General features: G+C 36.5%; 1 protein-coding gene across 1 annotated transcript in view; it reads right to left on the bottom strand.

Moving 5' to 3' along the window:
- The window catches only part of C2H8orf34 (chromosome 2 C8orf34 homolog), a 174369-nt gene that overhangs the window by 31601 nt on the left and 128548 nt on the right, over positions 1-14220 (bottom strand). Inside the window, exons 9-10 of the mRNA XM_075495726.1 lie at positions 8043-8128; positions 2859-2932 (exon numbers count right to left, since the gene is read on the bottom strand). Of these exons, the coding sequence (XP_075351841.1) occupies positions 2859-2932; positions 8043-8128 (160 nt within the window). The remainder of the gene's footprint in view (positions 1-2858; positions 2933-8042; positions 8129-14220) is intronic.

Here is a 14220-nt window from a genome sequence, read left to right as displayed (position 1 = left end):
AAATGAGCCCTGCAGTAAACTAGAATCTCTAAGGACATTTTGAATGCTTGCTTCCACTTTGAATCCTTGTAAAACACTTGGGAAGAGTGCTGATTCCTGTAAATACTTCAAACTGCTTTTTGCTAGCTTTACTTGTTTATTCATTCAGTATGCCTTGTTTGGGATTGTGCAGCAGTGAAAATGTAAGTTCTCAATTTTTCAAATATCAGCTCTCTTAATGAAAAATAAGGTGTAGCAAAAGATTCTATTAAAAAAGGTTTAAAGGAAAAAAGCCTAATTACAAAAGCTTCCAGATTCTTCAGAAATAGAACAGTAAACATATACAACATTACAAGAAAATCATAATGTAATCATAGTATAAATTACATGAACCATCTTATAGACATAGTGTTGCCTATCTCTTCTAAGTACTGGTATCCAGATTGCTTTAATCTCCACAAAGATCTTACATGTGGACTTATACATGGGACATGAAAAAAGAACCCACACAGCTCTTTTCTAAAGATCCTTATGCATAATTCTTGCTGCTTTATCCCACAATTTTGCTCAAAACACTTCTCCTCTGAAGGCAGAGACACTTTTAAAGAAAATTTGTCAAATATACATGAGTAGAGAGAAATTTATGATAATGATCCATTTAACTAGCAACAGGCTCAAATTACCCTATCGGAATGCAGTACCAGTATTAAACATGGCACACCTTCAACCACATCAGGAATTTTTACATGTAATATGCACATTTGAGTGAATGCCATGAACCAATTTGTGCAATTTATGAGAAATGTCTGATCAACATCATATTTATTCTATTTTTCCCTCATCTTGTAACTCATATAGTATCTCATATCTCATATAATATCTGAAAATCATTTCAAGTCACGAGAATGTATTTTGGTATCAACTCTGAAGTAATTTTACAGGCGTATTTCTTACTGTTTTGAAGGATTTGTGGGAATCCATTGCAAGAATGCATTTATCTTCATAGCTTTCCTATAAGGAACCTCAGTTTTACCTCTACATTTTATATGTCAAGATTGTCAAAGAGTAAGTCTCACTGGAAGTTATTAGGGAGCCATGGAACAGATCTCTATTCCTTCAGAGCCCTAAAAGGCAATAACAGTTGGATCATTTTTTTTCTTTTTGAGGAGATACAGTTGCAGACAAACATACAGTGTTGGATAGCCGAATCTTATTCTGAATAACAAGCCATTTTAAAGAGATAAAAAGACACAATCAGCTAGCTACACACTATTTAAGCAAGAGCTTTAAGACACAAAACACAAAAAAAACCCAAAGCAGATGAACTAACAGTTACTGGTTTATGGCTCCTTAATAACTTGGGCAATGGAGTTTTCCAAGAGCTCAGAAAAGTGAAGCTAGGCAACCTTACCTATGCCTAGAACTAGCAGAGCATTAAATGATACATGTACATACTGTTCGTTCGTAAGCATGCACACACAGAGCATGTATCTAAAAGTACTCAGCTGAAGGCTGTACGTTTCTGTAGCAAAATTTTGCTAATAAACATAATGATCTTTTGTTTTCCTTGTATCCTTTTTTTCTGTGTAATTCAATTTATTTGTTGCTCTTTCCCTATGCTACATGTCTGCAGAACTGATAAATCAAAGCTGGTGGCTGCGGGTCCAAATCAATAAGAAAAATGTGGGTTCAGAAACTGCTGCAAAATTTATTATACCTCTGTGTTCACTGGTGTGAAGCAAAAAGGAGGCTTGAGAAAGAAGCTCAAAGCAATGGCAACCAAAGTTCTGCTCCTTACTCCTTTTGCCCAATATCTGCAAACGCTCTGTGAGGTTCTTGCACTCCAAGCTCTCAAAGAGCTTTAGGAATTGATCTGGAACTCCATACCTGCCAACTGCTTTGATAACTCTGGTTGGAAATACTGTATGTTCAGTATTATCTAGCTTTATTAGTAGTACTTAAGCAGCTACCTGAAAGACTGCAGGATCAGTCTGCATTGTCATTTTCTTTTTTCTTTAATACTGCCCTTCTTTCCTTAACTAACAAATACTGAGTCCTTCTTTTCACTTACTTTATCAACAGTAAAGTGTGCTATAAACCAGTATTGCTATGGTTGAACAGGAATTAATGTGTCCTCTTACAGCTATCTAAAATTTTGCAACAACAAACAACTATTGGCCAAGTTATTTGCCTTAGGAAAAAAGCAACCCCTTCTTTAACCTATATTCAAATTTCTGATGAAATACAACTAGTGCCAAAATTCTGATTATTTAATTTTTCAAAAATTATTTTATTGCTGGTTATGTTTTCTGCAAACTGCAAATCTGCATTTTCTTAAATTTCAAAATAAAAGAACTGATTAAAATATTACCAAGCATAATATTGCATTCTTTAAAAAAATATATCAGCCATACATTTTAAATAGACATCTCTTATTAATTTCCAAGTAAATGTTACCAAAAAGTTAAATTATAGTGGAGATATTATGTCATATTTCATAATGAAATTTAGAGTTTGAATTATTTTGTTCTCTTAATTTTGTAAAATTGAATATTATCTGATAAAATGGATATTTGATTAACATTTAAGAACATACAGACATAGTATAAAGTGCACTTTCAATGGGAGCTATACGTGTAAGTCCAACAACATATGGTTTGGTATGAGATTATAATAATTTATTTTAAAATATCACCCTTCCTAGAATGAAAAAATTAAAACAGCCAGAGAACTGAAAATTCAGAAGGGTTAGGTAAATTAAGTTTTCTTCTCTCTAGGATAACAGTGCTGGCAAGCACAACTTTTATCTTTATGCAAAATTAATTTTTATCAAACTGTTTTTAAAAATTAGAGGATTATCCATAAGGGAAGATACTTACAGATCCTGCCACTTGAGAGGCACTCTGAAATTCATCAATATCTTCTGTAAGTGTTTCAACCCCAGGTACTTGAGCTGTTCCAAAGACGAAGAAGAGAAGTAAATCACTCTAATTAAGTAAGCATTAGTCACTTTGAAAATAAAATGCCTATAAATTAACTGCTGGGAAGTAAATGTGTCTACTGTAAACGCACTGCTTTTCAGTTACACTTCAATAGATTTTAATTTATGTCTGATTTTAATTTACATCTGATTTTATGTCTGATTTTAATTTATAAGCTTAATGCAATATGGAGCAGTGTCTCTAACACAATTAAGAGTGATAAGCAAGCTTCCTTCAGCTGCCAAGGTGTCTTGTAGGTTATTTATTATTTTTACTATTAAAACTAAATACTGTTTGTCCTTTACATCAGTAGTGGATGTTCAGCTTTAATAAAATCAATAAAATTAAATTTAATGAATTACATTGAACTAATTAGAATATAGTTAAAATCCTTGAAGTAAGAAGTTCTAGTCACTTTAGGCAATGTTTAAAAGCCATACAAGCTATAATTTTTGCCCATACTGCCACATTTGTAAAACAACATGACTTGCTGAGAAGTATAGAATGCCTCTTTGACACATATGTAACGACTTAAAACAGAACTTATGTACCTATGTCAGAGAAAGCAATTTCCAAGTAACAGGCTATGCAGTTTCACTCTTTGCCTGACAGTCTGCTAGGCACTTAGATGCTGCTCATAAGCAGCCTAAGAAAACAAAATGCCCTGATTTTCCCTAGGTTCTGCTGTTATACAGACACTTAGCAGGGAGGTCCTTATGTTTCCAGAGTGCCCTGATTTGTTAAACATCTCAGACTATACTTACTATAAAGACAGAACTATACTGAAGTACAGCAACTATGGTTACCACATTCATTGCAAACACAAATGAAAGTGGAGGAAGAAGAGGTGCTGATGATGCAAAGTTGTGGTCAGAGAACTGGGCAGGAATTGGGAGATGACGCCACATTTTTGCCACTGCCATATCTAGTTCTCAACCCTAATTCCCACATATTTGCATTCTTATTAATTTTTTACCCTGGTCATGAAGTTCCATCTGGAGTAGCACTATATGTGTTTCACACGCTCCTGTTTCTATTGAACATCCCCAATTTCAAACCTTTCCTCTACATCCAGATGCCTGTTTTGAACTTTCTACTATATTGGCACTTCAAAGGAAAAGAAAAAAATATGTAGAAGCCACACATCCTAGTCTTTTCAAGTTTCTTCAAGTAGAAACTTTCTCATTTCTACTGGATAGAAACAGGAGCTGGCTAACTGCAAATAATAAAAACCAGTGACTCCTGTTTGACAGGGAACGAACTACTGATGTGAAATTTGCTTAGTAAAATTTACTTAGCAAACTAAATACTATGTATCACAGCATAATCTGTAGATCTAATAACACAATAGAATAGGAAATACCACATGTACATACTGTGGCATAGTACCAGATAATCTATCATTTTCAGTCCAATTATATTATTCCAGGTAGAGCCACAAAAGAAACAAGTCTTTGCCCACACCTCAGAAATACGTGGAGTTGCATACTACACTGCAAAGTAACTGACTTTATAAACAGCTTTTCTCAGACAAATTAAGGAGTGGTTTAGAAGTTTAGAAGTGTTACACTTTACATTCATCTAATATTAAGAGTTTACTCTCTAATAAGTTATTGTATTTTAAGCTTCCTTCTACAAGAATGCACTGACTGCAAAGATCTTATTTGCAATAATGTCTTCTTTTCTTTTGCCTTATATCGTGGCTTTCACCCAAAGAGTAAAGTACTTTCCAGCAAAAGAGACTGAAACAAGTGAAACAAGGTCCTATGGTACTTACAGGTAACTGGGATTAAATGAACAATTATCCTTTAGTGGTACTATTTCTTAATATCCAAATTAAAAAAAAAAAAAAATACACAGTAGTAGATGACATCTACAACCCCCCCAACCTGAAAAACAGACTTGGGGTTGACAGATGCAGATTTTTAATGGATCAATCCTGTTGCAGTGTCTATCTTTTGAAGCCTCAGTTGTTCTCCCCATCTATCTGTACAGAACAAGAGCAAGGCTTAATGGAGGACTGATCCAAGAGACAAACCTGACAGGCTCTGCGTCTACAGGGGAAGTTTGCTGTGCAGTCAATGAAACTGCTGCTTCTAATCAAAATCAAGAACCTAGCTATTAAATTCTTCCCTTAGTTCTTTCCTGTGAAGTGGTCCAATAGGAAAGAGAAACAGTTTTGAGAGGTATAGTTTAGGACAGTAAAAAGAAACTGCAGCGTTAAAATGTCTTGTATTCTCCGATCTTGAGACCTGATTCCCGTCTCTCATTTTTACTACTTAGGTCAAACACAACTCTGTCCGATTCAGCAGGATTATACTAGAGGGAAATCAGTGTAGTGGTTAATTAGAACCAGATCCAGATTGCCAGTGGAGCCAGTATACTGCCTTGATGCTGCAGAGGATCTTTTTACATAAGCTATTACATTGACTTTATTAGGTGGAATTGCTTTAGTAAGGCTTATTTATAAGGGTGGTTAGACCAGATGTGCTGCCAATTACTTCTGAACCTAGTTCATCTGAAATCCACAAGAGAGATGCTCCAGATCTAGCAACTTAACAATTTCCCACTAACCCAGAAACAGATCATTATCTAAAGAAAGCTACACTCAACTTTGCTGTGCATCAGCACCTTGCTTGCATATGCTTGAACGAATGGTTTACATCAGCACTTCCCAATGCATAGTTTTCTCTCAGTAAGGTCATTGGTACTGATACATAAGAGCAGAAAATAAATTCAAATAAAACTGGTAAGTGAAGCCTGTCAGTCACTTTTTCATGACATAATACATTCTTAAGAAGACACAACTAAAAATTCAGTGCAACTTCATGCGTTGGTTACTTAGGGTTTTCTAACAATATCTTTAGGAGCCTCTTTTATCATCTTCTTCTCATACGTAATATTTATTGGAAATAAGTATCAGATGCACAGAAAAAAAGTAATGTGCTGCATTTATAGGAAAGATTGATAGAATGGGCAGGTGCCTGAGTTCTGTGCCTGTTTCTTGTCTGTGCCTATTTGTAAAATCCAGCTGTGTTTTTTTCCAAATCAAAATGTATTACTAGCCAACATTTTACAAAAAACCCAATATATTTGAAAGGCTGAAGATCGCATTTTGACAGAAATTTGGCAGTACCTCACTGTTGACCTCAGTCCTTTTGCCCCAGAGGCTTTGCTATTTTCTAGCTATATGACCAACAGATTAATGTATATTCACAGACGTGAGATAGATGTGGTTACAGCAACATGAATGCCATCGCCCCACCTACCTATCTAACTTTTACTCCCTATATTTTTATTGGAGGTGTTTTTTTAGCGAAACCGTTTGCCATCTTCTCTATATCCATACTGACTACAGAGTATCCAGAAGCATATAAAGCAGTCCAAGTTACAATGGCTATAGCACACTTGTGCTCCATACTCTGTGACCACAAAAGATCCAGCTTCATTATTACACAGCATCCGGCACCTTCTTACAGTTTCACCTTCTTTAATCCTGGTGCCTCTGCCACTTAGCAACAGCTTACTATTTTATTGGAAGCCTAGAGTTTCAGAAGATGGCATGGCAAAGTGGGCATATTTCCCCTTCAAGAACAAGGGTACACAGGAAGGAAAAAGGAAGGCAGAGATCTATTCAAAACAAATTGTTTCAGGAACTGTAGAACTTTTTCCTACATATATGTCTTACCCCTCTACTTGTTTCCGCTTCAATAATCTCATGCTTGCATATCCCTTACCTATCCCAAACAAGCCACCACCACCTCCCTTCCTGGGGATTACTCTCATAACAGAACAATTTTGCCTTCCTTTCACAGGGCTTGAATGCAGTCACCAGTCTGGGTCTCTCTTGCTGACAATCTTCATCAAGCTTGTAAGAACATCATATTTTGACATTCTGAGTCCCCTATTAATTTTTTTTATAAAGTGATCAATGGCAGATGAAAGAAAAAACAAATGGTATGACTGCATGAAGCCATGCATTCTCACAAAACCAGTCTGAAAAATTTATCTTTAAAGACACACTAGTTACTAATGCTGACATACGTTGGTTTACAAATGCGGCAAGAGAAATGAGCAAAAGCTCAGGTTGCCATCATACCTAATAGCACTAAACAGCAGGCAGTTTAACTAAAAACAACAAAAGTTAGTTCCGATTTGTTTTGCATTAATTAATCAACATAGCAACTTTGTGGCTGCTGAAGACTAAACTGCAAATCATATCCTCCAATTAATAGACTCAGCTGGTTCTGCCCAACAGTAAGGGAATGGACTGAAAGATTTATCTTTGTGGATTCTCTGTCCAAACCTTTATTCTTGTCTGCCTCCATCCCAGTGACAGCTAATATAAAGTTAACCTTCATCAACTTAATCTTTCATAGGAAAGCAGGGCAAGATATCCCTGACGAAGTGCCTTTTTCATTAGATTTCAAGTGTTATTCTGTTCAAAAACCTAAGCAGAAATTGAAATAAGGTTGAGTGCCCTGACTGCAGATTAACGCAACATATGATTAAGTTTGTATGAGGAGAAAAAAATGTTCTTCAGAGCTATTGTATAAACTCCGTTTTATTGTATTTTAATTCTAGTCAGTGGTGCTTGGAGAGATCAGAAAAGAATTCCTGATACTGAGTTTAAAAACAGAGGAGAAATTCTATAACTCTTTTTATTTTTACTGTATATTATTTGAATCCTGTGGATGCATTTGTAGTATTAAATTAAATATTTCAAAGACCATTCTTTGGCATAGAGGCCAACTGGCAATGAACAGCCCATGTCTATGCTATTAAGGTATTTTACATCCAAAATAGCGTGCTAACATACAAACTGTCAATTAAGAATGAATCCTGGCCCAAGGTGGCTCCCAAAATATGCCTAGGAATTATTCTGGAGTGCTAAGTGGCCACGACAAAAACTATGTTAGGGGCTCTTCTAACAGATTTGAAGCTTAAATGATTGAGTTGAAATGCCCAGGAACACTCTCTGGAAGTGTTTAATCTTCTTTTACAGACATAACATCTACTCTTAAATTCAAGATGTTGGTGATTGGGGTTTTTTTATGAGCAGCAAATATTTATATAACTTACCATCAGAGTCTGACACTGCTGGCTCAGATGTTTGAGATACCATGGAGACATCTTCTGGCCTTTCTGCCAAATTATCTCCTTGCAATCTAAATTGTGGAAAAATGGAACAAAAATATTTGCAATCATATTCCATAGATAAGATACAGAAGATTATTATCTCTGACTACATATCCTACTCACAACATTGTCCTAATTAAAAGGGTAGCTTTGGTGAAAAGCCAGCATCCATGGTTCAATCATATCATCCCAGATTGTCTAGTAACCAAAACTAGCTTCTAAGAAACAGTCAACTGAATCCTAGCTTATGTATTTTTGTAAGACTTATTTTAACAACAGTGAGGTTTTGGTGGTATCATGTGCACAAGAAACTGCAAGCTTCCTTCACTACATTCAAAAATATTTTAATTGAACAGGATTGTACTGGGTATCCGTGTCAAGATGTTGGCAGTGCGGGGGGCTGCAGGGGTGGCCTTGGCGAGGAGACGCTGGGGCTTCCCTGTGCCGGACACAGGCGGTTCCATCCGGCTCCAAAAGACCCACAGCAGGACACAGCTGAGCCCCTCAGCCAAAATGGTGGCACCTTGGAGAAAACATAGTTAAGGAAGAGCAGACAATGCCACACAGGCAGAAGAGCAGGGAACACAAAGAGTGGGAAACAGCAGAGGGAACACCAAGGTCCGAGGAGGAGGTGCTCTACACTCCGGAGCAGACAGTCCCCTGCAGCCCATGGCGAGGAGCATGCCAGAGCCAATATCCACTGCAGCCTGTGGAGGACCCACACCGGAGCAGGTGGGTGTGTCCTGGAGGGACTGTGGCCCATGGAGAACCCAAAATGGAGCAGATTTTTTTCCTGAAGGACTGCAGCCCGTGGGGACAGCCCAGGCCAGAGCAGGTGAAAAGTGGAGGAGGAAGGAGGGGCATAGTCCATTACGGACTGACCACAACCCCCCATTCCCTGTCCACCCTGCACCGCTCAGAGGGTGGGGAGTCTGGAGTGAAGGAGTGAAGTTGGGCCTGGGAAAGGGGGGAGGAAAGGTGTGGCTTTAATGTTTGTCTTTCTGTTTCTCATTACCTAAATCTATTTTAATTGGCAATAAATTAAACTAATTTTCCCCAAGACAAGTCTGTTTTGCCCATGACAGTAACTGGTAACCAATTTACCTGTTTTATCTTGTCCCACAAGCTTTTTCATCCTATTTTCTCCCCTTGTCCTGCTGAGGGCATTGAAGGAACGAGCAGCTGGGTGGGGTTTGGACCTTAGCCCAGGTTAACCCACCACAGGGAAATACATGCAAGAATATTTCCCCCTCCTTTGTTACTTTTTAAAAGAAAAATACAGTAATTATGGCAGGCTTCATGTTCAGGATTTCCCCCTGCATCAGCTGACTGCAATGCCTTGACAGGAATTTACAAAAATAGTCCTTGTATCTGTATCCCAAGAGTCCCACCATCCTTCTTTAGGCTCTTATGAATCCTGAGTACAGATTCTGCTCTGAAGAAATGGTTTGTAGCTCTTAACACAATATAACTGCCATTTACATAAAGGTTATCTTACCTTGAATTTATTCAGACATGAAAAGAATAAGAAAAATGCAATTCAATTTTGCAAAGCCCAGGAATCATAAAAATGCACTGACATAAAACCTTGGGCAAAGAAATAACTTATCTCTTAAAAAAAGTTCCTTTCACTACGTATTCTCACTATCTGCAGTTGCTCTACACTAAATTTTGAATTATCCTTTGAAACTAAGCAGAGCCCCCGTATCTGTCCTATCTGAATTTTACATTTTATGACTCTCACAGTTCTCTAATCTTAAGTCATCTATTTGTTTGTACCTTCTCAAAACCATTCCCTCACCCCCAATTACTTTATCTCCTTTTATTGCCCCTGGTATGGTTTATTTGTGAAGGAAAGCTCAATGTAAATTCATAATGACTCTTACCTGAGGAGGCAGTTCCACAGAACACAAAACTCCTCAAGGTAACAAAAGTGTAAAACTTAGAAGCTGTAAACCTAATTTTGAAAATGACTTCTGTGAATCCTTTATAGCTCTATACCTGGTTTGTAATGCTCTAGTTACCAATTCTTCAAAAGCCTAACTCGTCAAACAGGCTCTTCTAAAAATGACAGTCAAAAAGAAGAAAATAACTTCGTATCATTATCAAAGATATTCAAGTAGGAAGAAAACAAATTGCAAATTAAATAACCATGCAAAAAAGGAAGATCTCAAAAATCACATCATTTTCCTTTGCATTAAAATTGACCTGTCCTCCTTCATTAAATACATATGCATGTTTACTGCAAACACATATTCAACCTTATAAGGATATGCATGGAATTGCAGGAACCAGAAGTGATGTAGACTTCTCTGCAGCCATGTTGATAGTTTATTTAGTTAAAAGGAAAACTACTCCAACCTTCTCTGCTTATATTGCAGTCATAAAAAAATTATCTCTAGAAGTAGAACCTGCTTCTTTTCCCCATCAGAATTCTCAAGATTTTATAATAAGTTCCCATTCTGAGCTTTCATAAATCCAAACCAGACATGAACAACCAAAATTATTCTCATCTTATTCTAGAAATTACATATATTTAAGTGGCCCATTGCCTCATGAAAAACATGCAAAAACCAAAAAATCTTTTCAATGTATCTAGTCAGAAAAGCGATTTCATATGATTTCCCTTTGTAGGATAAAATGGCTGGGTGACCTGGGTGGGTGGATGGATGGGTGAATAAGATGTCTGACATATCTGGACCTCATTTTCACATCTAATTTCCAACTTATTTATGTATTTCTTACATGCGGATTCATATTGGAATAGACTCTCATGTGACTCAAGCAACAAAAGAAGTCACAAACACTATTGCTCACCAAAAGAATTCTGTTACTTGGACTATTCTGATTTTTTCTTCAATAGTAATACTATTCATAAGACACCTCCACAGTAAAATGGAACACTTAAAAATCCTTAAGCAATAGATTAGAAAGAAGCATACATCTAGAAGAGCTTCTGAATGCTTCAGAAGCTCATTATACAATCAGAGATGTATTTTCTAATCTGTCCTTGTTTATGCTACTTTCTTCCCTGGTTCATTCTTGCTAAATGTCTTCCAAGAAAAGTGTGTTGAACCATGCTGCAAGCATAATTAATTAATTAATTAACATCATCATTAATTAATAATTAATGTTGCTCATAGCTCAGGAACACCTGAGCTATGAGATCCACTTATCTGGTCCCTGGTACTACAAAACCATTTTCATTTCCAACTCTTTTTCTTGCAGATTAGGTGTACAGAGAAGTGTAAACTCCAAGGTAGACTTGATTCTTTATTGCCAGATACCAGATAGAAATTCCTTTAGCAAAAAAAGGTAAAATGATAACCAAAATGGTGTGTTGGAACTTTTTATCCATTGCTTTGGGAAAGGCTATTATAAAAAGAGCCATGTATATGAGAGTCACATTCTTGTTTGCAAAGCAATCTAAAAAGAGTTGAGCTTTTCCAAACTGGTGGCTAGCTTTGAAAATCTTTGCTATTATTTTCAATGTGTACTCTTAAAAAAACAACCAAACAAAAACAAAAAAACAAGTTACATAAAAATTACTATCTTACTAATATTTATGGACTATTTCAGTTATTAACTGAAACATTATTTCAGCTATTAATTATTTTAATGGGAGTCTAAACTTGATACCTGATAGCCAACATTTTTTTCTAGATACATTCTGTTTATAGTGTGATGTCTTGCTTAGGGGCCATTGTTTCAGTCATATTCAACCAGCTGCATATCGGAGCTTCAAGAACTACAAAGGCAAACAGCCTCCAGGCAAATATTTCAATTTCCTTTGACCCAAAAATGCATTCTGTAGGACTTGTTCCAAGAAAACTTCCAAGGACTTCAGGACCAAAGACATTCTGAATAAGTTCTATAGAATGGGTGTAGCAGCATTATACCAGGTCTATCACTACAAACAAGCTTGTGGGTATGTGAAACACAGTCATACTGACAGCATGATTTAAAAAATATGATACTGTAAGAGTATGCAAAGAGAGGACAAAACAATTTCATCTACATTCCTTGAATGAGTCACAGTATAATAAAATCCTCTATTGCCTCATCAGAGGAAGAAAACAGCAAATAGGAAAAACAGAGTCAAGATTGAAATTATGTTGGTTTTTTTTTTTCATCCACTACTTTGAAAAGGTCTTTTCATACGCCTGAACAATCTATAAGCACACATGGTATTATCTAAGAAACGGCAGTGACTAAAGTCAGCAAAAAGAAAACATGTTGATTCCTTTAGGATTCAGATTAGGAAAATATTTCCCCTTGACTTGATATCTGAAAAAGCAATGTTTTCTACAAAAGTTTAAGATTTATCACCTTATCAAAGATTTTACATTCTTTCCATGTAACTTGCCTTTATCTACTATATTAATTATTCTATTAGTGATGGTGCAGTATTTGGAAGCAGGAGTAACCGACCTAAAAAAAACCCAACCTTTTTTTTTTGTTGTTCAGCCTAAAAAGCCTAAAAGTTCAGCCATCTTAAATTTTCACTAGAAAAATGAAAAATTACTTCAGCATGTACAAAGGTGATACAAAACAAATGTTGCAGCTTTGATTCAGTAACACATTTACCTAAATAGAGTACTCTCTGGTTTAAAATCGTGACCATGTTAAGTGCATTGCTGAACTCAAGCATTTAGGATGTTTTTCTTTCTTAAAACCGATTGTTGGAGAACAGGGCATGTCATCAAGATGAGGATATTACAGTTCCATATTTCAGTAGAAGACACCTATTTTACCAGATGAAAAAATACTAAGATGAAACTATTATTTGATTTCCAGTTGCTAAACTGAAATGAAAATGAGGTTAACTCCGTGATTTATGTTGCGTAACCTCTCACCAATGAGGCTGTGTGAAATAACCTACATAAAACCCCATTCTGACTAATATGACAACCTCCTTTTGAACATCTTCAATATTTCCCTGGAAATTTTGAGTGCCCGACAACATCTCAGAACACATTGTTCTGTGGTGTCACAATTACCAACAGTCTTAATTAAACACTTGTAAATCCCTACGATTACAGAGGTGGAAAACAACTCACTGACTCATTGATTTCATTCTGCGGGCAGTGCAAGAAGCAATACCCTAAAGAAGTATCAGATACTAGTTCCTACTCTAGTTCCATTTGTTGGGGGAAAAAAAGTGAAATAAAGCAGACTAATGGCCATAATGTTTCAACTTATTTCCATTTTCAAGATGACAGAATGTTCCAGGGGAATTTTACAGGGATTAAATATGCAGCATGTAAGTATCTGTAACATGAATTTAGTGACGGGGACATTGTACGCCATGCAGGTGGGCTAAGGATTCCATGCAGATCTGCATTTCCTGCTTGGTAGATGAGCTCTGTTGAGTGGCTGTTTGGTGGAGTCCAGCTGGAAGAGACTGATCAAGTGCTACAAAGGCTCAAGCTTCTCTTGTGGCTGACCTTTCAGAAAGGCCCATTCCAGCACTCAAAGAAAGACTCTTGAGCTTTTCTGACGGCACAACTTAATGAGGAAATCCCTCGTGGACTAACTTGATTTCCCTTCGTAGCAACCTCCTCATCCTTCCACCCTGTTTTCAAAGCCACAATAACATCCCTGTAGCAATCCAATCATTACTATCAGGAGAAAAAAACACTGACTGCATCTTGATCTTTCTTCTAGCATTACTTAGCAGCTGGAAATAAATTGGCACAGTGTGTGCAGTCATTCTGTAAGATCAGCTTTGCTTTGAGCTTGAACAGTCATCCAGCATATCGTTTGTTTCTAGATAGTACTGTCTGCTTGAATCAGATTATAGAGTCAGATTCTCCCATGTATTTGCATAAAGCAAAGAGTATTCTGTTAGTACTAACAAAGTAATGAATAAGTAGTATGAATGAATACATGCTGTAAGGCTTTTTTAAAGTCAGCAATGAGATTTCCATAGCAGCAACATATTGCCCAGTAGATGACTTTGAAAAACTAAAAATTTCCCTTGTAGTTTCTGAAATTTACCAGTAAGTCCTTTTGACACTATAACACATGCTACTTAACTATGCCAAAAATATTACAGTTGGAGCTATCTACATAATTTTATCTAATTACAGCTGTATAGAAGTAGACACAAGAAAGGACC

Source organism: Mycteria americana, chromosome 2, assembly GCF_035582795.1.
Source record: "Mycteria americana isolate JAX WOST 10 ecotype Jacksonville Zoo and Gardens chromosome 2, USCA_MyAme_1.0, whole genome shotgun sequence".
In the NCBI taxonomy this organism is placed as follows: Eukaryota; Metazoa; Chordata; class Aves; order Ciconiiformes; family Ciconiidae; genus Mycteria; species Mycteria americana.
Note: the sequence above shows the minus strand (reverse complement) of the source record. Positions and strands in the feature narration are given on the sequence as shown.